Below are 24,453 nucleotides of genomic sequence, written 5' to 3' on the forward strand. Positions count from 1 at the left end.
AGAAATAAGCCAAGCTAAGGTCAGGCGTTTATAATTAAGAATAAGCCTCCGTGTGTGATTTATTTGGGAGCTGGGTGGTGGGCCCCTCAAAAGAGCAAAATCGACCATCAACAAAATTTATACTTGAAAGCATTTTAGAGATCTTTAAAAACATTTAATTACATATTGGTGTGGGGTATGTGCACATAATCGTAGGTGTCTGTGGAGGCCAGAAGAGGGCATCAGATCACCCTGGAGCAGTCCAATGTGGGTGCTGTGACTCAACTTAGGTCCACTGAACAACCGTACATTTTTTAAAAACTTCTGAGCCATTTCTTCAGCCCAAGAACTTGCATTTTATTCGTCAGTGTGGTCTTTGCTAAGTTTAATAAGTGACACAAGCTCTTGGGAGAAAGAAGCAATTTACCTTTGTCACTGAAATTAACCACAGTGCTTTGCTCATAACACTTGAGAGCTTGGCAAAAAAACCCAACCAAACAAAAAGTATATTGTTATGGCGTTAAGGAACACCGAATTTGGGTATTAGGCAGCTAAACATCTACTTTGGATCTAGTTTTATGTGAAACTAAGATATACCCGTTGTATGATTTGGGCCCCAAATATTTTCTGGGAGATGGGCAACTTATTACACTTTCCAGTTTTGGAATCCTACACTTCAAAGCCAAAACCACTTCCTTTTTGATTCTACCCAACTTGGAATTCTTTGCTGCCCAACACTCAGTGGAATACTGGGATTGAATAAGGTAAGTGAAGGGTGACATTTGTAGTATGCCTTTTACCATGTCCGGCTCTTGGCAAGCATTAACTCATCATAATCCCAGGTACCCCTCCTTGCCGAATGCCACCCCCCAGCCCCCATTTTACACAGTCGGAAGTAGCTGAGACAATCTCTGCCACACTGCAGTTACGGCTAAGATACAATTAGTAAATATAACTGTGTCAAAGCCACTATTAGGAGGGAGGGAACGAGCCTGGGAAGGGAAGGCTGCATTCTTACAGCCTCCCCTCCCCTCCCCGGTTCGCTCCGCCGCGCTCCCGGTTTCTACAAATGAAACTTCCCAGCGCGGCCCTGGACTTGCATTCCGGGGTGGGAATCCACCAAAGGACGCCCCGTGGCGGGCGGTCGGGCGGGGAACCCCGACTGGACTCCGGCGGGCAGCGACCGCGTGTGCCTGCTGAGCCGGCGGCGCGCGGGGACCAGCCAGGCGGAGGCCGGGGGTGGGGTGGGGTGGGGAGGGAGGGAGGGAGGGAAGGGGTTCTCCCCGCCTCGCGGCTGCGTCCTGCGCCCCGCGCCCTGCCCGCCCCCCCCAGCTCTGCTGGCGCTAAACCCCGGAGAGCGGAGCGTGCACGCTGAGCCTCCTCGGAGGGCCCGGCCGCGGCGCTGGGCATGCTCAGTGGGCCGGCCCCGGTAGAGCGGAGAGTAAGGACGCGTGGGCTTCCCGGGTTCTGCTTTCCCGGGTTCAGGCCCCGGCCCCGGGCTGTAGGGAGGGGGATGGCGGATGGGGTGCGGGGGATGATGATGGATGATGGTGGTGGTGCCACCACCGCCGCCGCCGCCACCCGACCCCGGATGGCGCGGGGGCCCGGCCCCGCTTCCGCCGTTGAGCGCGCCGCACGGCGGGCGGGGGCGCGGGGCGGGGCCGGCGGGCGCGCGGCCGGAGGGCGGCCTGGCGGTGGGGGCGGGGCGGGTGGGGGAGGGCGCGGAGTCACGGGGGTGGGGTCAGCGGGGAGGGAGGCTCGCAAGGCCGCGCGCGGCGGGGCGGGCGAGCCGGGCCGGGCCGGGGGACGGCTCGCGAAAGCAGCCCGGTCAGGGCGGCAAGCGGCGGCGCGGCGGCGGCGGCGGCGGAGGCGACTCCGCGGCCGGGCGGCTCGGGCGAAGCCGCCGTGGGCCTTATCTTCCGGCGGCCGGCGGAGTTTGTGGCGATCGTTCCCGCCGCCCGCCCGGGCTGCCATCTCCTCCTCTTCCTCCTTCTCCTCCTCCTCCTCCTCCTCCTGCTGGGCCGGCCCGGTCCCCTCCCCGCGGCCGCCTCCTCCTGGGCTGGGCCCGCGGCGTCTCGTCCCCTCGCGGAGCCGCCACCGCCGCCGCCGCTGCCGCTGCCGCCGCCGCCTCCTCCTCATTCATCCTCGTGCACCATAGGCGGCACAGGCACCAAGATGTCCAACCGAGTGGTCTGCCGGGAAGCCAGCCACGCCGGGAGCTGGTACACCGCCTCAGGTAGGGAGCCGGGCCGGGCCGGGCCGGGTGGCCGAGCCGGGCGGGCGGGCGGGCGAGGACGCGGGCGGAGGGCGGCGGGCGGCGGGCGCGGACCGCGTGCCGAAGGGAGCGGGCCGGGCCGCGCCGCCTCCTCCATCCCGGCGCTCGGGCCGGCCGCCTGGCGCCCGCGGAGTTGGGCGAGGAGTTGCCGGGCCGCGCCGCGCCGAGCCGAGCCGGGTCGAGCCGGGTCCCGGCCGGGGCGAGCGCGGGCTGCGGGGCTCCGGAGGACGGCCGCTAGCCGCGGGGAAGGACGGAGCCGGTGCGGTCCTCGTGCCAGCGGCCGGCCGGGAGGACCGCAGCCTTTGCCCTCACCCTCGAGGCACCCTGCGCCCCTGGAAGGAGTGACAGGCAGTACTTTTCTCCCCCACTTCGCGTTGCCACTCTAGGTCTCGCCGGGAAGATCTGTCAGCCCAGGGCCTCTAGGGGATTTGTCGCTTTGTATGTGGAGGCTCGGGCAGAGGTGCTGCCAGGCAGGGGCTCTGGGTGGCCTCCTAGCTCTTTTGTCAGTGTTTGCATTGTTAACTGTCATCCAGGGGCAGCTGGAGATGGCATCAGCACTTTTCCCGAGCAACCTCTCCAGTACCCGGCGCTCAGCACCGAGGGCTGGACGACCTGTCCGGTTAGCTTAGGTTTTGAGAGAATTCTGCGTTCTTGTCTGCACTCTCTTAAAAAAAACAAAAAACAAAACCATGTGGAGTTCTTTAGGTAAGAAAAGGCTAGGGCCGTTTTCCCTTTTGTACACAACTCTCGTGATGTGGATTGCCTTTTGAGATTATTTTCAGGGGTCACATTTTCTGGTATGGTAACAAAGAAAAGTTCTTCCGTGATGAATTCTGGTCTCTAGTCTATCTAGGTTTATCAACAACTGGCCCTGAACTTCATGTTGTCCTTTGCAAGTCCTAGGGTTGGATAGTGACACGATTTTTTTTTTTTTTTTTTTTTTTGAAAGGCAGTGGTTTTCTCTGAGATTGTTCAACCAGCATCTGAACTGCATGCACCTTACTGGTTCACAGGGGATTTGCCCTACTAAGACACAAAAGAATTACACTTGGTTTGGGAGCTCCTGCTAACAGGTAGCTGTAGTTTTTGCATTAGATAAGTATGTATGACATCTGATGCCCCTACAGTGTGGTTCCCTTCATGATCCTGAAGTACTTCACACTTTGAATCAGTTCGCACAACCTGAACATGTCAGTTAAGCTATTCTTGTGTCAGTATATGGGGAAACAGAGAGATTTAATGCTGCACCCAAGACTAGCAGAGTGGTAAAACAGGACTCGAACCAGCCGCCGGATCTCTGGCTCCCGAGTGGGCCCTTTTAAAATCAACGCATTGTTAAACAGCAGGCTTATAAATAAGTGCGCCCCCCCCCCCAGTATGTTTTGGGGAATTAGACAGTCACATTTTTCATATGGCTATCTTTGGCATTTATTCATTGTGGTTTTTCTATACTTTTGTTTTTCCAGACAGGGTTTCTCTGTGTAGCTCTAGCCCAGTTCTGCAGACCAGGCTGGCCTCAAATTCACAGAGATCTGCCTGCCTCTGCTTCCCAAATTCTGGGATTAAAGGTGTGCACCACCGCCCAGTTTACATTTGTTACAAATGTTTTAAACTTTTGTTGTAGCTTACCTTAGAATGTGGGCAAATATTCTGGGGAGAAAAATTTTAGATTTGTTAAACATTTATATGAGTAGTAAAATTGGACACAGTTGACACTTGGTTTTAGAATTCCTTAGTGTTCAAACACAGGATGTAGCCTTTAATCTGGTTCAAAAAATCCTGATTATAGATACTTAGTAGTAGTAAATAAACCTGGACTATTTCCTTAGAAGTGTTGATATAGGTAATTATATTCTTTTCTAAAATTTGGATTGCATAATATCTTACTGGAATTCAGATGTATGATTTTTTTTGAGGGGGTATGAGACTTTTTAAATTTGACTAATATTGAGGAAATTAAGGGAAAACTTAAAACAGTTTAGTTTTAGAAGTTTAGTTTGTACCCCAAAAACAAATGAAGCAAAATTATAAGTATGTAATGTATAATTGGTCTGATAACTTGAACCTGTAGTGTTAAGCTAGTGTCCCTATGCTGAAATAATGACCTACTATTGGGGAGTTTTTATTTGTATTCTGCTATTTTATTTTATTTATTTTATTTTTTTTTGGTTTTTCGAGACAGGGTTTCTCTGCGTAGCTTTGTGCCTTCCTGGAGCTCACTTGGTAGCCCAGGCTGGCCTCAAACTCACAGAGATTCGCCTGGCTCTGCCTCCCGAGTGCTGGGATTAAAAGCGTGCGCCACCACCGCCTGGCGTGTATTCTGCTATTGTTTCTCTAGTCAACTAGTCCATAAAGAACTGAGTTTACTGGGTGGGGGGGAGGTGGGTGGGTGGGTGGGTGGGGTGGTGGGTGGTGGCGGCGGCGGGCGGCGGCAAACGCCTTTAATTCCAGCACTCAGGAGGTAAGAGGCCGAGGCCGAGGCAGGCAGATCTCATTGAGTGTGAAGCTGGCCTGGTCTAGAGTTCCAGAACAACCAGGACTGTTGTTATACAGAGGAAGCCTGTCTTGGAAAAAAAAAAAAAAGAACTGAAGAATTTAATCCCACTTGAGAGGCAGAGGCAGGCAGATCTCTGGTTTACAGAGTGAGTTGCAGGATAGCCAAGGTTACGCAGAGAAACCTTGTCTCAAAAAACAAAAGAAACAAAACAAAAGAACTGAGGAAATACTTGTTTGTTGATTGTCATTTTGTGTCTTGTCTAGTAGTCAGGCTGTACACATAGAATGAAAGTATTCAGTTACTGAGAGAAGAGTAAAACCACATGGGCTTCAGTTAACAAGCAGAAAAAAAAAGTTGTCCACTAATCACATACATTCATACACATGTGTCTTTATCTCATTTACACTTTGTTATATGTTGTTAGATCCATTGACTGAGGGGTGTAAACTGCTGCCTGCCCTCCACGAATTTAGAGTTTATTTGAAGTACATCAGAGCATCAGCTAAATATCTGTTAAATTGAGATAGTACATTTAGAAGTTCTGAGGAGGGTGGAGTCATGCAAAGGGTAGCATCTGAATTGTGTTCTGAAGGAAGAATATTTAGTCAAGTCAGGAGCAGAAGGAAAGAACACTGGGTTGGGAAACAGCACACATGTACAGAAGCAGGTTCGGTGTACGTAGTCAATTTAATGAGACGGTCAGTTCTTAGGGTTCAGTTTGAAAGCCTGGGATAGTGAATTGGAGCTGGAGATGCTTGTGAATGTTAGGCACTATAGTGATTGTACTTGTAGTGATTATACTTGCTCGGTACGGAGCACCTATGGAGATTTTCGAGTAGGGTATTAATTCGGTGCAGGTATCATTTTAGGAAACCTAATCTCATAGGAAGGTTAATCCTCATTTTCTTACCAACAAGGACCAGCAAACTAACTATGGCTCACATCCCACATGTACACTGTAAACCTTTAAAAAAAAATTCATTAGCTAAATTGTGTTTTTAAAAAGATTCATTTTTATTATATTTAATTATCTGTGTGTCTGTGTGGGGCTATGTGCTCGTGAGTGCAGGTGCCCTCTGAAGCTAAAGGGATTGAATCCCTACTGGAACTGGATGTTTTAATTTTTTTTTTTTTTTGGTTTTCCGAGACAGGGTTTCTCTGTGTAGCTTTGTGCCTTTCCTGGAACTCACTTGGTAGCCCAGGCTGGCCTGGAACTCACAGAGGCCTGTCTCTGCCTCCCGAGTGCTGGGATTAAAGGCCTGCGCCACCACCGCCCGGCTGAATGTTTTAACTTTTAAGTGATTGCTTAAAAAACAAAAAAAAAAAAGAGAGCCAGATGTGGCAGAGGCAGTTGGATCTCTGTGAGTCCTAGGCCAGCCTGGTTTACATACTGAGTTCCTGGAAAGTCAGGGTTGCACAGAGACCCTGTCTTAAAACAAACTAGAGTAAGATTTTATGTGGAACTAAAGCTGAAATGTTTACTATTTGGCCCTTTATAAAAAGAAAATCTGCTTACTCTAGGGTAGGTTAATAGGTAGTTAGTGTGACTGGCATTTATTTTATTTTATTATTATTATTTTTTTTGATTTGGTTTTTCTAGATAGAGTTTCGCTGTGTATCTCTGGCTGCCTGGTAGACCAGACTGGCCTGGAACTCAGAGATCCATCTGCCTCTGCCTTCCAAGTGCTGGAATTAAAGGCAACAGTATTTTATATATAGTTTTCTCCAGGTAAGGTATGGTTCTCCCCTCCACCTCACCCATTTGAGACAGGGTCTCTTTGTAGTCCTTAGAACTTACTCTGTAGACCAGGCTAGTCCGGAAACTTCACAGAGTTCTTCCTGCCTCTGTCTCCTGAGCACTGGGATCCACACCCACCTGTGTATAGGGTTGTTTTCTTGTTTTGTCTCTTACAGCTGCTGTGGACAGTCACCGTTTTCTACTAGCTGTACTCCTTTTTTCTAGCCTTATCCCTTAATTCCACCTCTACATTGCTTCCTTGCTGATCCATGGTGTCTTTGGGAGGAGGTTGAAGTCTTGACTACTCCTCCTCTTTCCTTGTCCTGACAGCTCGCCCATTCTGGCCCATCTTGGTGTTACTAGCCTCAAGCAACGTTTAGCAGCTGTTCATTGTTTCCTGAAATATAGCATGCTGTTTTCTTATCTCTGTGCCTTTTGCTCAGACTGCTCCCTCTGTGGAAATGTCCTTAACAGGATAGTTCCTGCTCATCCTTTAGGGGGTGTTTACATCTCACAGAGGTCTGCTTTATGCCTTGCCTTTTTTGATAAGTTTGTGTCCCTGTAGCACCAAAGGTGTGTCTTTGTACTTTTATTATTTATGTATAAGGTTATTGGCTTCTTAAAGCTAGGAAGTTGTTTTATTATTTTTTGATACTACAAATAACCTAGCATAGTTTTTTATTTAATTATTGCATTTTATTTAGTTTGTATACAGATGTGTGCATGTGCGTTGGCATGCATGTCGTGAAGGGCGTGGGGAGAGCAGAGGACAACTTGTGGGAGTTCATTCTTTCTTTCTTTCTACCATGTGTGTCCTGGGAACCAAACTCAAGTTGACAAATTTGGCTGTACCTTTGCCTGCTGAGCCAGGTCAGTGGCCTGACGCACAGGTTTTTACATAGATTCTCAGCAAGCCTCTACACAAATGAGTGTTGAAAGTGCTTGGTGTATAATAGGTGTGATATTTAATGTTGATTGTCAACTTGACAGGATCTAGACTCACTGAAGAGACAAGCCTTTGGGCATGTCCTTGAAAGATTACCTAGGGTGGGTTTCTTGAAGTGGGAAGAGCCACCCTAAATGTGGGCTGCACCATGCTTGTGCTGGAGTTCGGTGCAGCCTGAAAGGAGAGTTCCAAGTGCCTGTTAATGCTCTCTGCCTTCTGATGGGGATGAAATGTGAGCAGCTGCCTCCAGCTCCTGCCACCAGCTTTCCTGGCTCTGATAAAGTGTCCCCACAACTGTGAGCTAACATAAACTCTTTAAGTTGTCCTTGTAAGGTATTTTGTCACAGCAACGAGAAAAGTAACTAATAGAGTGGGTAGTTAGCAAGTAGTGAGTACTGGCAATAGACGTGTTCAGAGAGATACTCCTGTTTCAGTTCTGAAGAGCAGTGAAAATGACAGAGGACTGGCCAGGGGCTTGAGCATAATAAAGGGGGAGGAAAGAGTTAGAACTCTCAATAGCAGTTGTGGACCCATTTAATGTTAATTGTAAAAAAAAAAGATGACTGGGCATGGTGGTGCACACCTCTAATCCCAGCACTCTGGGAAGCAGAGGCAGGTGGATCTCTGTGTTTGAGGCCAGCCTGGGTCATGTGAGGAGCCCATCAGCAGCTGGTGCCAGCATGGAGCAGATGGGTGTATTCCAGTTTGCTGGAATGGGCCCTGTGCAGCCTGCCTCACCCCCTGGTCCACAGAGGGAGTTCCAGAACAATCAGCTACACAGTGAGACCTTGTCTCAAACACCTCCCCAAAGTATGGGACATAATGTGAAGAAAAATAGAATAGTATATCGTTAGGTGAGTTTTCTCAAACACACACACACTCCTAACCTGCATCCAGCACACGAAGCATTAGTTTACCTATGTTCCTTACATTCTTATAGCATGTTCATTGAGTTTCTTTTTTTCATTTTTTTTTTTTTTTTTGGACTTGAAACTATTTCCTGACTGGGAGTCCCTTACAAAGGAGCCTGTGGACCAGGGGATGAGGCAGGCTGCCCAGGGCCCATTCCAGCAATCTGGAATACACCCATCTGCTTGCTCCATGCTGGCACCAGCTGCTCTGATGGGCTCCTCACACTAGACCCATGCTCTGTACTGGCACCAACTGTTCTGATGGATTCCTCATGCTTTGGGTCTAAGGAGTTCTATCATTAGCACAAGGACTGCCTGGGCTAGAAAGAAGTGGGGTTCACCTTACTGTTCTGCTGTGGTCCTGTTCTGCAAGTACACACCATTGACCTTGCTGGCCCAGGGCCCAGCTCAGATGATGGGGCTCACTCACAGTATGCTATTACAGCTCTAGCAGACATGGGAAGAGCATAGCCAGCCCTCCAGTCCATCTAGTGTCTTGGCTCACAGCACTTCTCAGAACAACACCCCCCACTTGGGACATGACTATCATCCAGAAAGCAGCTTCAAATCCAGCTTTGGACACTGCTTCCCCTAGTGAGTCCTTGTCCTTACCGTGCTCTGGGCATGACAGAAACAGCCCAGTGGCAGTGGCAGTTGTTGTTCTAAGGGAAGGAAGGCCTTCCCAGGACGGTAATGAGGATGCCACAAGGATGAGGTCACAAGTCCAGGGAGAGAGGACACGGAGGCTCTAAGTGGTCAGTGAGTCACAAGCAGACAGCCTCATTTCATACTCAACCTAAGCACTTCCATCCCAAGTCCTGAGCCTGCTTCAACTCAGGAGGCCAACTTTTGTCTTTGAGGGTGGAGAAAGAGAGTCTGTGACCAAAAGAGGTATCAGGGGCCTCACTGGGGGCCTGGTGGGCTTGAACCATCTGAAAGCCACCACAGGATGAAGATTAGACCCAAGTCAGAATAATACCGAGGAGAAGGACAAAGGGACAGCTGGTTCTTCATGAAGGCTCCAACACTGATGTGCTTCATTGAAATTCTTCTGCTTAACTTGGCTTTTGTGAGATAAATTCATTCTCATTATTGCAGTATGTGAATATGCCTTGTTGTATCCATTCTATTACTGGTGGACATTTCATTTTTAAGTCGTTTTTCTGCTGTATATACTTTTATATTTGTTTTGGGTGGATGTATTTGTGACTTTCCTGATAATGGAATTGAGAGAATTACTAGGCTATGGTGTAGTCATACTATTTTACTAGGACCTTCTGAAGCAAATTTGCACATGAGAATTGCATGAGAGTTTGTTGTTCTACATGCTTGTATTTGTGCTGTGTGGTGGAATAGAATAATTGTTTAACTGTGTAAAGGTGTGTTGCTTTTGTTTATGCTGTGTTTAACTATGTAAAGATGTGTTAGTATTTTCACCTTGCCTGCCTAAGGCACTCATTGGTCTAATAAAGCTGAACTGCCAATAGCTAGGCAGGAGAGGGAGAGGAGGGGCTGCTGGGCAGAGTGAAAAGGGGGCCAACCAGCCGGGGCCCAGCCAGCGAGACACAGAGAAAAGCAGGATGGACAACAGTATATAGATGAGGTAAACGAGCCTCAGGGCAGAACTTAGATTATTAGAAATGTGCTAATTTAAGTTAGAAAAAGAGCTAGCTAGAAACAAGCCTAAGCTAAGGCCAAGTATTCATAATTAACAATAAGTCTCCGTGTCATGATTTGGGGGCTGTTGGTCCAAGAAAGCCTGCTCCAGTGCTGGCTAGTGTAATGCCAACTTGACACAGGCTAGAGTCCTTGGAAAGATGGGAACCTCAATTGAGAAATGTCTCCCTAAGACTTGGCTGTAAGCAACTTTATAGGGCGGTTTTAATGTGGGTGGTGCCATCCCTGGACTGATAGTCCTGAATTCTGTAAGAGAGCAGGCTGAGCAAGTCATGGGGAGAAAGTCAGTAAGCAGCGCCCTCCATGGCCCCTGCATCAGTTCCTGCCCTGCTTGAGCTCCTGCCCTGGCTTCTCTCAGGGGACCACAGTCGTAATTCAGGATATGTAAGCCAGTAAACTCCAAGTTGCTTTTGGTGATGGCGTTCCATCATAGCAATAGTATCCTAAGACAGTACCGTTGGTCTTTTTATTTTCTGTGTTTTCTTTTTTTTTTTCAAGACAGAGTAGCTTTGGCTGTCCTGGAACTCACTCTGTAGGCCAGGATAGCCTCTGTGGAAACCCACAAAGGTTCCTAGTGAGATCTGAGCTTGCTTTACCCAGCAGAACTGACTAGAGGATTGCTTGACCATGTGTGTGGTTACTAGATTGGAAGGGTTGGCACTTGGCTGTCCTAGGGGGAGGTCTTTGCTCCACCCCTTGGCATTCCTATAAATAGCCCTTTAGAAGAGACAGAAGGGGCTGATGGATTAGGGTCCAGGCCCTCCCAAACTATCCTGTGTTTCTGTCTGTCTCTCTTCCCTCTATCCTTCTATCTAATTAATTTCTCACTTCTCCCTCCTCAAGAATACCCTGGGAAAAAAGTGGGGGCTGGTCCCCCACAACCCTCAAACTCAGAGACCCTCCTGCCTCTGCCTCCCTAGTGCTGGGATTAAAGGTGTACACCACCACTGCCATGATTTTTTTTTTTTTTATTTGGTCTTATTATTTTGCCTTAGAGAAAAGCAGGCAAAAAAGAACAAAATGAATAGGCAAACTCCTGTTATTGCTTGGTTGTTGCTAGTTCTTTCTCCCTTTCCTTTTTCCCCTTTCACATGCAGTTTCTAAGTAAACAGTCCTTTCTACTTCAGTGGTGTAGTGTGTATTTATCTGCTTCTGCAGTTTGGTCTGTTTGAAGAAGATGTAAATGACAGCAGGGTTGGAGAGAGGGATTGACAGTTAAGAACATTTGTTGCTTTTCCAGAGGACCTGGATTTGAGTCATAGCACCTACATGATGGCGCATAACCATCTGTAACTTTAGTTCCTGGGGATCCAGTGTCTTCTGGTCTCCATGGGCACTAGGCGTGCTCATGGTTTGTATAGATATACATGTAAGCAAAACACCCACACACATAAATAAAAAAAGTAATTTAGAAAGGCCTGGGGCTGGAGAGATGTCTCAGTGGTTAAGGGCACTCACTGCTCTTGTACAAGACCTTAGTTTGGTTCCTGGCACCCATGTGGTGGCCTACACTGTCTGCAACTATAGTCTAACACCCTCTTCTGGCCGCTGCAGGTGTCAGGCACCGAATCCAGTACACTGGTACACATGCACTCAAAACACTCACACACAAAATAAAAATAAGTCTTGAAAAGAAGCTCTCATGGGGCAGGGAAGATGGTTCACACACTAATTTTTTTTTTATTTTTCCTTTCTGGATGCAAGGTTTCTCTGTGTAGCCCTGCCTGCTAGGATTAAGGGTGTGCTCCATCACCGAAGCCTGGCATCTCATACCTCTCTTAAAGAGGGGACAGACTTAGTTCCTATATTGGGTGGTTCACAACTACTTGCTACTCCAGTTCAGGAGTGTGCTTAAACTCCCGCAGGCACATACATATACATGTTAAAATAAATCCCGGAGCTGGAGAGAGAGTTCAGTGATGACGAATGTGTACTGCTCTTCCAGGGGACCAGATTGAATTCCCAGCACCCACACTTGGTGGCTCACAACCACCTGTAACTGTAGATCCAGCGAATTCGACTCCTGGCCTTCATGGGAAATTAAAAATAATGAAGTAATCTTTAAAGCATCCTTCATTAGATTTATTTCTCAGGTACACTACATGTATATGTGTATAATCTCTAACCTACAACATTGTTTTACCAAGTTGCTATTTCCATTTATAGATATGACTCAGAGAGATTGAGTAACTTGTTTAAGGTGTAACAAGTAAGTGGAAGAGCCGGTTTGACATAAAAGTAAAATTTAATGTTAGGGCTTTGGTGAGCTAGGTGCCGTCAACACTGAAATGTCTCTGTTTCATTTCAGATATTTCTATAGTATATTGTGGGCACCTAACTTACACTTATATCATTTATGGCTTATAAAACATGCTTTCAACTAGTCTTATTACTAGGTATAGGACAGTTGAGACAGTTGGGCCTTTGATCACTCCCATCCTGCCATTTTATAGCTGAGAAACAGACTTGGAGGAGACTTCATTTTATGAGTCACACTTTTAGAAAAATATGAGCTTGGAAGTTTTAGTTATTTGGAATCAGTAAGCATCTATCCATCCATCCATCAATCTATCTATCTTATCTATTAATCTAATCTATCTTGAGATAGCATTTCTCTGCAGCCCTGACTGTCATCTTTATGATTGTAAAGTAAATGTTTTTAAAAGTATCTTTATAGTTATAAAGTAAATATCTTGAATTACAGACTATCAAAGATGAAAGAGGCTATGAAAGCATACCATACTTGCCGATGTTATTCAGGTAAGTATTGTCAAGCAGTTAAACTTTGTTAGCACCACAGAGAACTTGGGGTCCGATGACAGCTTGAAGGAGTTAGTTGTCTCCTTGCACTCTGTGAGTTCAGGTTTGGCAGCAAGTACCCCACCGTCCGAGCCATTTCTAACTCCTAACCTCCCCAGGTTTTTAGACAGGGTCTCATTTAGCCCAGACTAGTCTTCCCCTGCCTGTGTAGCTGAGGATGACTGTGAACTTATGATCCTCTCATGTCCATACTTGTTTATGTGGTGCTGAGGATGAGAATGATAGGAAGGCAGCCTTACCAGTTCAGTTAAACATGTAATTGATTTTTAAAGATGAGCTCTAGATTTTGGATTGAGACTAACACAATTTTATACTTCTTTTTTAAAAAAAGTGGGGTCTTACATAACTCCAGCTGGTCTTACACTCACTGTGTAGCAGAAGATGACCTTGGAACACCGCCTTCCTCCCCATGCTGGGACTACAGGCTTGCACCACCACCTCCAGTTTACAGTTTATATGGTGCTTGGGATCTTGCCCAGGGCTTTCTGCTTGCTAGGCAACCAGTCGACCAACTGTTACATCCTCAGCTCCCTGGTTACATCTTGTATGTCTTTTTCGGTTTTCAAAGAGGAGGTTATGCCACTAAACCCAGCCCCAGGTGTGTGGATATAATTTGAAGGAAGAATTGGGATTGGTTGACATACTTGAAGAGAATACTCTTGAGAAAAAGATGGGTCATGGACATCTTAAGGTTTATCACTGATCAGTTTCAGTAATGGAGTGCTAGCATCTCAAATAGGAAGACATTTAAGAGGCACACATTTGGAGAAAGAAGGCTAGGAACTCAATTTTGGTTTGTTTGAGATATTTGCTGTGCAGTCCAGTAGTATAATATGAGTCTGAGTTGAAGGGAAGGTGTACAGTTGTGTTTTTGTTTGTGTTTTTAGTATTTTTTTTTTTTTTTTTTTTTTTTTTGACAGGGTTTCTCTGTGTAGCTTTGCGCCTTTCCTGGAACTCACTTGGTAGCCCAGGCTGGCCTTGAACTCACAGAGATCCGCCTGGCTCTGTCTCCCGAGTGCTGGGATTAAAGGCGTGCGCCACCACCGCCTGGCGTGTTTTTAGTATTTTGAAACAGATTTTCTCTGTGTAGCCCTGGCTATCTTGTGTCCAGAAACTAGCTCTGTAGACCAGGCTGGCCTCGAACTCACAGAGATCCTCCTGCCTCTGCCTCCCAAGTGCTGGGATTAACGGTGTGTGCCACCACCACTATGCACAGTTGGGAATTATTGGTGATAAAGTTGAGTGTCTGTCTGGATAAGGATAAAGCACCACTGGAGTGAGGATGATTAGAAAAAAGAGTGTCAGTGTCTGAACCTTACATCTCTAACATGAGGAGGCTGTGATCAGGGCAGTATGGAGACAAATTGTCTCTAAGCAAAGAAAATGCTCTGTCGTCTTAACACAATTAAGGATGCAGTTGAGTAGTAGAGTGCTTACCTAGCATGTGTGAAGCCTTGGGTTCAATCCTAAGAACCATTAAATACAAAACAACAGTTGGGAACCATGGCTCAGTGGTTAACAACATTGGCTATTCTTCCAGAAGACCTGGTTTCAGTTCCCAGCATTCATATGGCAGCTCACACAGTCCCAGGGGATCTGATGCCGACTTCTGGCCTCCACAGACACTGTACAAGGTGGTGCCAGACATACATTCAGGCAAACAGTAACATACATAAAAAATAAATAAAGTATATATAAAAAGCCAAAACCAATCAACATAGTTCATGTAGATTTGCCTGGGCACTTTTCTTTGGCAAATGCATGTAATTCTGGTCTAAGCTTCTCTGGTCTTAGTGTTCTCTTATATCACTGTCAGCTTCTTACTGGTTGCCCAGCTTCTATTTTCTTCACATGGATGAACAATAGAGACCTCTAAAAAATGTAATTCACATGCGGGGCAGTGGTGGCGCACACTGTTAATCCCATCTCTTGGGAGGCAGAGGCAGGTAGATCTCTGTGAATTTGAGGCCAGCCTGGTCTACAGAGTGAGATCCAGGACAGGCAGGACTATACAGGGAAACCCTGTCTTGAAGAAACAAACAAAAAAGTAAATAATTTCCATGAGTGCCAGGCATGCATGTGGTACACATACATACTTGCAGGCAAAGCACTCATACATGTAAGAAATACATTATGTTGGGTTTGGGAGTGGCACAGATATTGAGTCCACCAAAGTTAGATGAGCAGAGGCAACTTTATTCCATCACTGCGGGGTACCAGGACTTCTAACTAGTTAGGGCCACGGGTAGGTTGGGTTCTGACACCGTGACCCCAAACAGAGGGAGTAGCCCCCTTTTAAAGTAAAAGACACAGTGTGTGGGTTATATAAGACAAGAATTTTTACAATTTAAGTCTTGGGTATATTCCGGGAGTTTACAACTTGTGGTAACATTTTACAACTAGAAGTACAATTTGTGATAACAGGGTGTTTGTATGAGCTTAATAGGGGGTTTATTTCCACAAGTTTGTGGTTATTTTAACACAGCTGGGGTCTTAATTTTTCATCAGCTGTTGTCACTGCAGAGGCTGGACAAGGGTCATGCAGCAGAGGAAGCAGGGTCGGTGGCTAATGTTTTTGAAATATTGTGGACTCCACAACTAATGTATTTACTGTATTTAACCTTTACAAAGAACTAGAAAGAAATCAGGTAATATTTTCTTAAAATCACAGTAAGACTTACTACGATACAAGGTCTTGTGTGCTGTGATCTCAGTTTAACTTTGTGACTTTTTATCACAGCACTGTTTTTCTTTTGTGCTGTTTAACCATTCTGGCCTCCCAGCCATCTCCTAGTATGTCAGGCTAGTCTTGCTGGAGGACTTTTGCTTGTCCTTCAGCAGAGTGACTAATTCTGGCTGCTGATCAAGGAAAGGACATTTTTATTGACTCCTGTATTTTGTTATAGTTTGAAGGAAAAGTAGGAAGGAATGTTAAGAATCAATGAACGTAGCTTTCGTCGTAGTGTCCTGAGAACAGTAGGACTGGAGATACCTTTTGCTTGAAAGAGTTACGGTCAAATAAGTTTAGGAAATGTAACATCTGTTTTTCTTTCTTGGTCCCTGATAGCTTGCAGTAGACTCATTTATGGCTTATTACTTAGTCTGTTTGGTGAGTCTTCCGTATTCTTTTGGAAATAGTGTGTATTTTCCTTAATTGTGTGGTTGGATGCTCTCTAATTGTAATTAGATAAAGTTGGATTATTAATCTGTTTTGATTTTCCTTTTTACTATTTCTAAGTATTCCTAAAGCCCCGTTGAAGTGTGTAAGTATACTTGGGGGTTTGGTCCCCCACTTTGGTTTTGCTCATTGATTGTTTCATTTTGTTGTTTTCCAGAGAGTGCATGTCTTCCACCCCCAAGGGGGCTGCACTCCTGCATAGCTTCTGAGACAGGGGAGTGGGTGTGCTCAGGTGGTATGGCCTCGGTTACCAGTTCAGCTTTCTTATGGTTAATACTTACATAGTTATTCTGAGTTTCTTCTGTTCCTGTGGTAAAATACTTTGACCAGAAGCAGCTGAGGAGGAGGAGGAGGAGGAGGAGGAGGAGGAGGAGGAGGAGGAAGAAGAGGAGGAGGAGAAGAAAGGGTTTATTTGGCTTGTTATTTCCAGTACACCGTTGAGGCAAGTCAGGGCAGGAACTCAGAAAGTAACCTGAAGTAGAAACTGTGGAGAAATGCTGCTTGCTGGCTCTTTCTCAGGGTTTTCACAAATTCGTGTTTAGATAGTTTTCTTATTTAGCCCAGTACCTCGGCTTTATTTCATCTCACATTTGCAGGTAAAGGTCATGTCTGAGTTGAGTCAGGGTTGGGACTCAGGCATGAGCTAAAGCAGGCAGTGAGGAGTGCTGTGCCATGGCTTGCTCAGCTTGCTTTTAGAACCAAGGAGCAGGGGTGACATGGCCCATCATGATCCACATTCTCAATTAGTAATCAATTAGTAATCAAGACAGTCCTCTACAGGCATGCCGTAGGCCAGTTTAAACTAGACAGTCCCTCAGTTGAGGCTTCTTGTTTGAGATGACTCCAGGCTGTCAGGTTGACAGTTAAGGCTAGCCAGAGCAATGATACATGGTTTTCTGTCTATAGGTCACTAAGACTAGCCTAGGGTGTGATGACCGGGTAGAAGGACCCGAAGAATTCAGAAAAGCTGTTATACTTACGGTTCCAATTTAGTACAGAGGAAAGATACAGATTAAAATTAGCAGAGGGGAAAGAAATCTCATGAGGTGGTGTCCAAGAGAAACAGATGGATCAGGCTGCTGTCCTTCCTGTCCTGTGGTATGTGACATGTATGAAATACTGCATCCAGGGAAACTCGTCTGGATGTCAGTACTTAGGATGTTTGCTGGAGTTTACTCAGGTAGGTGGGGCCCATCTAAATGTAGGAGGTGAGCAATTTATTTACCAACTACCTTCCACCCTCCGAGGGGGGTGCAGTATGGCTTAATATACCTTTAAAATGAAAATGAATTCACTGTAAATCACATTGATAGTAAAAACTGTCTGTAAACAGTACCTGAGTATATAGTTCTGTGGTGTTTATTTTTTATTTTAATTTTTTTTTTGTTTTTTCGAGACAGGGTTTCTTGGTAGCTTTGGAGCCTGTCCTGGACTAGCTCTGTAGACCAGGCTGGCCTTGAACTCACAGAGATCCACCTGCCTCTGCCTCTCAAGTGCTGGGATTAAAGGTGTGCGCCACCACCGCCCCGTCATGTGGTGTTTAATATATACACAATGTTTGTAGCCATTACCATTATCCATCTCCACAATGTTTTTTCCTTTCTCAAGTAAAAGACGCTGCCTTTATTTAAATAAGGACTTCTTGTTCTTCCCAGCCACGGCAACTATTCTGTTTTGTTTTGTTTTATTTCATTGAGTACAGTGCTTTCAAAGTTTACCCACACTGTAGCACATCTAGAAACTTCATCCATTTGAAAATATTTCATGAACAATTTTATACACATATATTGTGTATTTTGGTAATTTTCATCTCTCATTACATTCTCTCATCTCTTTCTCACCCACACTGAACCCGTTCTTCCCAACAAATACTCTTTTTTTTTTTTAAAAATAAATTTATTTATTTCATGTGCATTGGTGTTTTGCCTGCATGTATGTCTGTTTGAGGGTGTCAGGTCCCCTGGAGTTACAGACAGTTGTGAGCTGCCATGTGGGTGCTGGGAACTAAACCTGGGTCCTCTGGAAGAGCAAGCAGCCAGTGTTCCCAACCACTGAACCATCTCTCCAGCCCCCCGACTCTCTTATTTTCATGTCTGTTTTATTTTGTGATCCACTGAGTTTAATTGGAATTCTTTGAAAGATTATGGGTGGGATATTATTTACTGGAGAATGGGCAGCTTAATACTGGTGGCTATATCATTGAAGTAACTCCGCTGCATCAGCAACCAGTAGAGTCCCTCCCCCATCCACGATGGGAGGTTGTTTGGTCCCATTAAGTGCAGATAACCACAGTTGCTGTAATTTCATGAGTACAGTGGCCATGTCATGTCCAGAAGATGTGTTTCATATCACTTCTCCCATCTTCTGCCTCTTAGTTCTTTCTGCCCCCAGCTCCTGATATTCCCTGAACCTTAGAGGGTGTGATACAGATGTCCTGTTTGGGCTGAGCACTCAGCAGTCACTGGTTCTCAGCCCTCTGACCACGTATGGAACTCTGAATTAACTGCTGCCCACTATGAAAGAGGTTTCTCTGAGCAAGGCTGAGAGCGGCACTAATTCATGACATAAACATTGGGGTACAGTTTGACACCAAACAACTCCTCTTCAAGCCTGGAACCTTCCCAGCCGTGAGTGTTTGACCAGGTTTAATGTACCAGGTACCAATTCCCTTCAGTGGAGTAGGCCACAAATTCAGTTAGAAAACGGTCATGTTATCATTGTACCAGTCAGCACATCTTGCCTTGGAAGATTAATTAGTAATAATGATAATAATTGTTGTTAGAGACAGGGTCTTCTTTGAATCCCTGGCTGGCCTGGTATTCACTTTGTAGACTCAGAGATCCACCTTGAGTGCTGGTTAAATGTGTTATTTTAATTATTTTTAATCCTGTGTATGTGCCTTTGAGTGAGTATAGGTGCCCATGCAGGCCAGAGGAAATGGACCCCTGGAGCTGGAGTTAAAAAGTAGCTGTGTGCTGCCTAATTCAGTTCTTTTGCAAGGGCAACAAACTCTTAACCACAGAGCTATCTCTCCAGCTGTGTGTGTGTGTCTGTCTTTCTCTACTTTGTGTTTTTGAGAGAGTCTCTGACTCCTTGGTACTTGCTGATGGAGCTCGATGGCTGGCCCCCTGTCTGCCTCCCCAGAGCTGTGCCGCCGTGCCAGGCTTTGGATGACAGTTGTTGGGATTGAACTCGGGTCTGAATGCTTGTACAGCAAACCCTTCCTTCACTTGGACCATCTTCCCAGCCCCTCAGTTTTTTCTTGTTTCCCTATCTTAATCATGGCCTTTAAATAGTAGCTATTGCAATGTCCTTTTCTGTTAAATGTCATTTTTATAATCTCTGAGCTGGGGTATAATTGTTTTTCTTCTGCTGTGGGTCATGATTTCCTCCCCCCCCCCCCTTCTTGATAGTGATGGGACTTGAACCTAGGGCCTTTCACTGAACTAACTGCATCCACATCTACATTTAAAAAAATTAAAAACAAAAATAGAAACAGTTTTACGTATTCCAGACTAACCTAAAATTTGCTCTGTGGGTGAGGATCATCCTGATCATCCTGCCTCCACCTCCCGAATGTTGGGAATTAGGCATATACTGCCACATTGGGTTTCCTACTTGTTTAATTCCATCAAACATTATGTTTTGGGGTTTGTTTTGAATTTTTCATAATAGGAGTGAGATGTTTCTACCCAGGAGAGTAGTAGCTTCAGTGATTTATGGCCTCTGAGGACTGGAAATTATTTTTTACAGAAGTTGTTCTTTGTTTTGCTATGTGGAATGTCACACTTTAAAAAAATATTTTTTTGTGTTTATGTGTATGGGTGTTTTATCTGTATGTATATTTGTGCACAGCTTATGTGCCTGGTGGCCACTGAGGCCAGAAGAGGGTGTTGCACCCGCTGGAACTGGAGTTACAGATGGTTGTGACCCACCATGTGGACCTGCCTCTGCCTCCTGAGTGCTGGAATAGAAAGGTGTGTGGCACCATGTCTCCTGGAGTGGTCCCTTGACTGTCTCTCTTGAAAATACATTTTTTTGGGGAGGCCTGGGTCTCAGTATGTACTTGGCTGGCCTGGAACTCATGCACTATGTAGACTGGCCATGAGTTCAGAGAAATCCACTTGCCTCTGCCTTCTGAGTGCTAGGGTTAAAGGAGTGCAGTCCCAATCCTGGCCTTAAACTCTGTAAAAATTACATTCATTTGTTTATTTGTGGTGTGTGTGTGTGTGTGTGTGTGTGTGTGTGTCTGTCTGTCTGTCTGTCTGTCTGTCTGTCTGTGTTGTTGTGTATGCTGTGGCATGTGTGTGGCAGAATTTAGGAGACAACTTGGAGGAGATGGTCTTCTTCTGCCATTAATGGAATTTCCCACGGGCCTGCCCTGAGAAAAGCCTCCCAGAGTCCTGGGGGAAGATCCTATGTCCGGCGTGGGGTTATCTGAGGGAAAAGAATCTATGTACACCATGCTCTTCATCCGTTTACTTTATTCTTCTATGACAAAATTCTATTATATAGCTTCAGTTCCATCCTGAGTCTCAGCTCCCCTCTGTACCTACTTTTTCTGTCCCCTCATAGCCCTAGTAATAACCGAGCCTTATGCTGTTGGTCTCATCTTCATCCTCCACTTATCCTTCATGGCTCCCTGATAAACTCTACAAGAGATCTCTCTGCATCACCGTCTACAGAATCTCTGCCTTGTCTGCAGAGAACTGGCTTGTCCTTCCTCTCCTCGCCACTCTACTCTCTGCCCCTCTGGAATTCCGCTCCAGTCCTTACTGCACCTGGGTATGCAAAAAGCCCACTGTCCTCAGTCAGTTGCTCTGGAATGCCACTAGGCCTGAAGGAAGGGGATGGTCTGAGCTTCATTTGCACAAGAAGCAAAGCTGTGCATCTACAGCCTGCTTGTCTCCTAGCTCAGTGGGGGAGTTAGTTACCTAGAGGAACAGCAGGTCTGAGACCTGAACTGTTTGCCAAATGGCCTAGTATTATATGGGCCCACAAGAATTTCATAGCAGAAGACAGCTGAAATAGTAAAAACTGAGTTACACCAAATATTCTGTGATAGATGGCTTTCTCTAGAAAAATGCCTTGAAATTTCTAGGTATGGCTTTAATACGCAGCTGAATCTGTATCAAATATATATATTCTTGTGGCCTGCAAGATACCGTGTGGGTCCTGGGGATTGAGTTCAAGTCACCTTCCCAGCCCTGTGTATGCCTCCTGAAGACTAGGATTCTAAGCATGTGCCACCACAGCTGGCTTTCCTTTCATTTAAAAATTTAAAGTATTTTACTTATGTGTATATATGTGTGTGTCTATGACTGAGTTTGAGCACTTGAGTTCAGTCCTCGAGGAGGCAGAAGAGGGTGTGGGATCCCCTGGTGGTTGTGAACTGCCTGCTGTGAGTGCGGGAACTGAACACAGTTCTGGAAGAAGAGGAAGAGCTCTTGACTGCTGAACTCCCTTTCCAGCCTCTTGGTTTTGTGAGTTCTCACTGTGTTGCTGGCTAGCCTGGAGCCTGCTATGTGGTGTAGGCTGGCCTTGTATTTGAAGTGATCCATAGCCTCCCGAGTTCTAGGACACACATGGGCAAGCATGCTCCCCGATTCTAAGAAGTTTGTGATGTTCAGCAATTTTTTTTCAGGGCTTCTGTGTGAATTGCTCTTATTATGTGCTTTTGGCTTGCTTCCCAGTGTATGCTTCTAATTGTTTCATTAATTCACTTTTTACATTGCCATCTTTTATCCATTTTGAGTTTATGATAATTAAATTTCAGATATGAACCTACTTTATTGTCATTACTGTAATATCCCTTTTATATTCTATTTTGAACATGAAAATTTAGATTTATGATTTTATTGAATTCTAGTGTTTGTGTCTCCCTCCAGACAGCATATTTAATTTTATTGCCTTATTCTTGGGTCTGTTAATACAGTTTTTATTATTGTAGCTTTAGAGTTACTATTATTTCTCTTCTGTTTCAGGAATTTCCTGGATATTTTTCATTTATTTATTTATTTCATATGGGGTCTTCAGATGTACAGCAACATGCCTTGTTATTTCCTGTTTAGTTTTTTTCTTTTTATGAGCTTAATTATTGGTTGCTTATTTTACATATAAATTTAGAATTAGGCTTTCTACTTACTAAAACCAAAATGAAAGCACTGTTGCTTTTTAAAAAAATGTATTTTTATTTTATATGCACTTGTGTTTTGCCTGCTTGTATATCTGTGTGAGGTGTCAGGTTCCCTGGAACTGAGTTACAGACAGTTGTGAGCCACCACATGGTTGCTGGAAATTGAACTTAGGACTTCTGGAAGAGCAGCCAATGCTCTTAACCGCCAAGCTGTCTCTCCAGCCCCCTGTTGATGGTTTCTTTTCCTCAGGTTTTACTAAGCTTATAAAGAAACTTTGAGAGAAATTATGTTTTTTAGTTTTTTTTCCTCTCTTTTTATAGACGTTTGGTTTCCTAATTGTTAAGATCATTGGCTGCTCTTCCAGAGGACCTGGGTTCAATACCCAGCATCTTCGTGATGACTCATAATCATCTGTACTTAAAGTTCTGGGGATTCTGACACCCTCTTCTGGCCTCTCTGGGTACCAGGCATGCATGTAGTACACAGACAGACATATAGGTAAAATACCCAGACTCATAAAATAAAATGAATGGATTGATGTATACATGCTTTATGTTATTCATCGAGAAGCCACTTTGTGTGTGTGTGTGTGTGTGTGCGCGCGCGCGTGCACACACACATCTCGCACATCTATGTATTTGTGTGTAAGTTGAGAGGTCGCCCACCCTCAAGAATTGTTCCTTAGGATCTCTCCTAACACCGTTCACCCCCAGGGTTTCATTTTGGGACCTGGAGCTCACTGATTAGAGTACACTTGCAGATGAGACACTCTCAGGAGAGTCCTTCCCTCTCCAGTTATAGGATTACAAAGCCCATTCTCCAGCAAGCTTAGCCTTTTACCTGGGTCCTTGTGTGTATGGTAAGGATTTTACTTACTGAGCCGTATTCCCAGCACACTCCCCTCCCCATCTCATGTTTATACCCTTTCAGTGTTCTCTTTCTATCAGGTGGTTGCTGTTATGGATTAGATCTCTGCCTGGTGTTTGTGTGTTTTCAAGTATATGTGAGCAGAAGTCATTATTTCCTCCTTTCTAGCACATAGTATAATCAATTAGCTGTTTCATAACTTGGTCTTTTTGTAAATTACTAATTTTAATAATTTGAGATCTGTTTACATTATAAATAGGGAATCTATTCTGCTTATGATAATCTTTTCAGGATCTTCAGAGGAAGACAGGTATTCAGATAAAATGTTATTTGATCTTCATCAAAATAGAAATTTAAACTGTAAAACCTTAAAGATAGCTTCTTCCCCCTTCTCCCCTGGAGATAAGATTTCTCTGTGTAGTCTTGGCTGTTCTGAAACTCACTCTGTAGACCAGGCTGGCCTTGAACTCAGATCTACCTGCCTCTGCCTCCTGAATGATGGAATGAAAGGTGTGTATCACCATCACCCAGCAAAGATACTTGCTTTTAATGTATTTAAGAAATGACAGAACACCTGTTAATTGAAATGACATTTTAAACCTAAATAATGATCTTGACAACAATGGTTGGAGTTTATCTTAATTTATATTTTCACAAACGTGAAACAGCTGGATTCCCTTATTGATCCTCTTGTGATACATTGTTTTTCTTGAGGCCCTTTGGTAGTGTCTGGCCCCATGTAGGTAAGTGTTTGGAAAAGGCAAAGTGTTTTTTAAAGACTTTCCACATGTCTTTTGATGCCACCTTGAAACTCAACCAATGGTAGTTTCCATTTAAAACATCCTAGTATTTGCATCCTGTTGACTGATTACTACACAGCATTTCATATAATGTGGAACTGTCAACAGAGGCAAGATGGTGCATCCTAAGAGTTGTTACTTAAGAATTGATTGCAGGGTAGAATTTGAAGCCACAGTAGTGGAGCTTTAATACTTCATTTTTATTAAGATCAGTTTGTGGCCTTCTATTTTGAATTAATCTTTCATCTAGCCAAAGTTTTCTTCAAACATCATGCCTTAGTCATTTGGAAAATGTTTATTCCTTGAGTTACAAGATCGACTAATTGTTTACACATTCCTTGCTCATTGTCAGAGATCACTCTTTACTATCACCATTCTTTTTTTTTTTTTTTAAATATTTATTTATTTATTATGTATACAATGTTCTGCCTGCATGTATACCTGCAGGCCAGAAGAGGGCACCAGATCTCATTACAGATGGTTGTGAGCCACCATGTGGTTGCTGGGAATTGAACTCAGGACCTCTGGAAGAGCAGTCGGTGCTCTTAACCTCTGAGCCATCCCTCCAGCCCTATCACCATTCTTATGAGGACATTTCTGACTCGGGAAGCTGTTGAACCCATAGCGG

At 45.0% G+C, this 24,453-nt stretch overlaps 1 protein-coding gene across 3 annotated transcripts in view; it reads left to right on the plus strand.

The window, feature by feature from the left end:
• Positions 1–1,320: 1,320 nt before the first annotated feature.
• The window catches only part of Memo1 (mediator of cell motility 1), a 98,853-nt gene continuing 75,720 nt past the window's right edge, over positions 1,321–24,453 (plus strand). The window contains exons 1-2 of one of the 3 annotated variants that reach the window (XM_028873629.2): positions 1,321–1,420; positions 2,138–2,215. In XM_028873629.2, coding sequence (XP_028729462.1) covers positions 2,155–2,215 — 61 coding nt within the window. In that variant the 5' untranslated portion in view covers positions 1,321–1,420; positions 2,138–2,154. Of the gene's footprint in view, positions 1,421–2,025; positions 2,216–24,453 lie in introns of those variants that run through there. The other 2 variants (XM_028873637.2, XM_028873649.2) reach the window with 2 other exon arrangements.

Source organism: Peromyscus leucopus, chromosome 22 (genome assembly GCF_004664715.2).
Source record: "Peromyscus leucopus breed LL Stock chromosome 22, UCI_PerLeu_2.1, whole genome shotgun sequence".
NCBI classification, from domain to species: Eukaryota; Metazoa; Chordata; class Mammalia; order Rodentia; family Cricetidae; genus Peromyscus; species Peromyscus leucopus.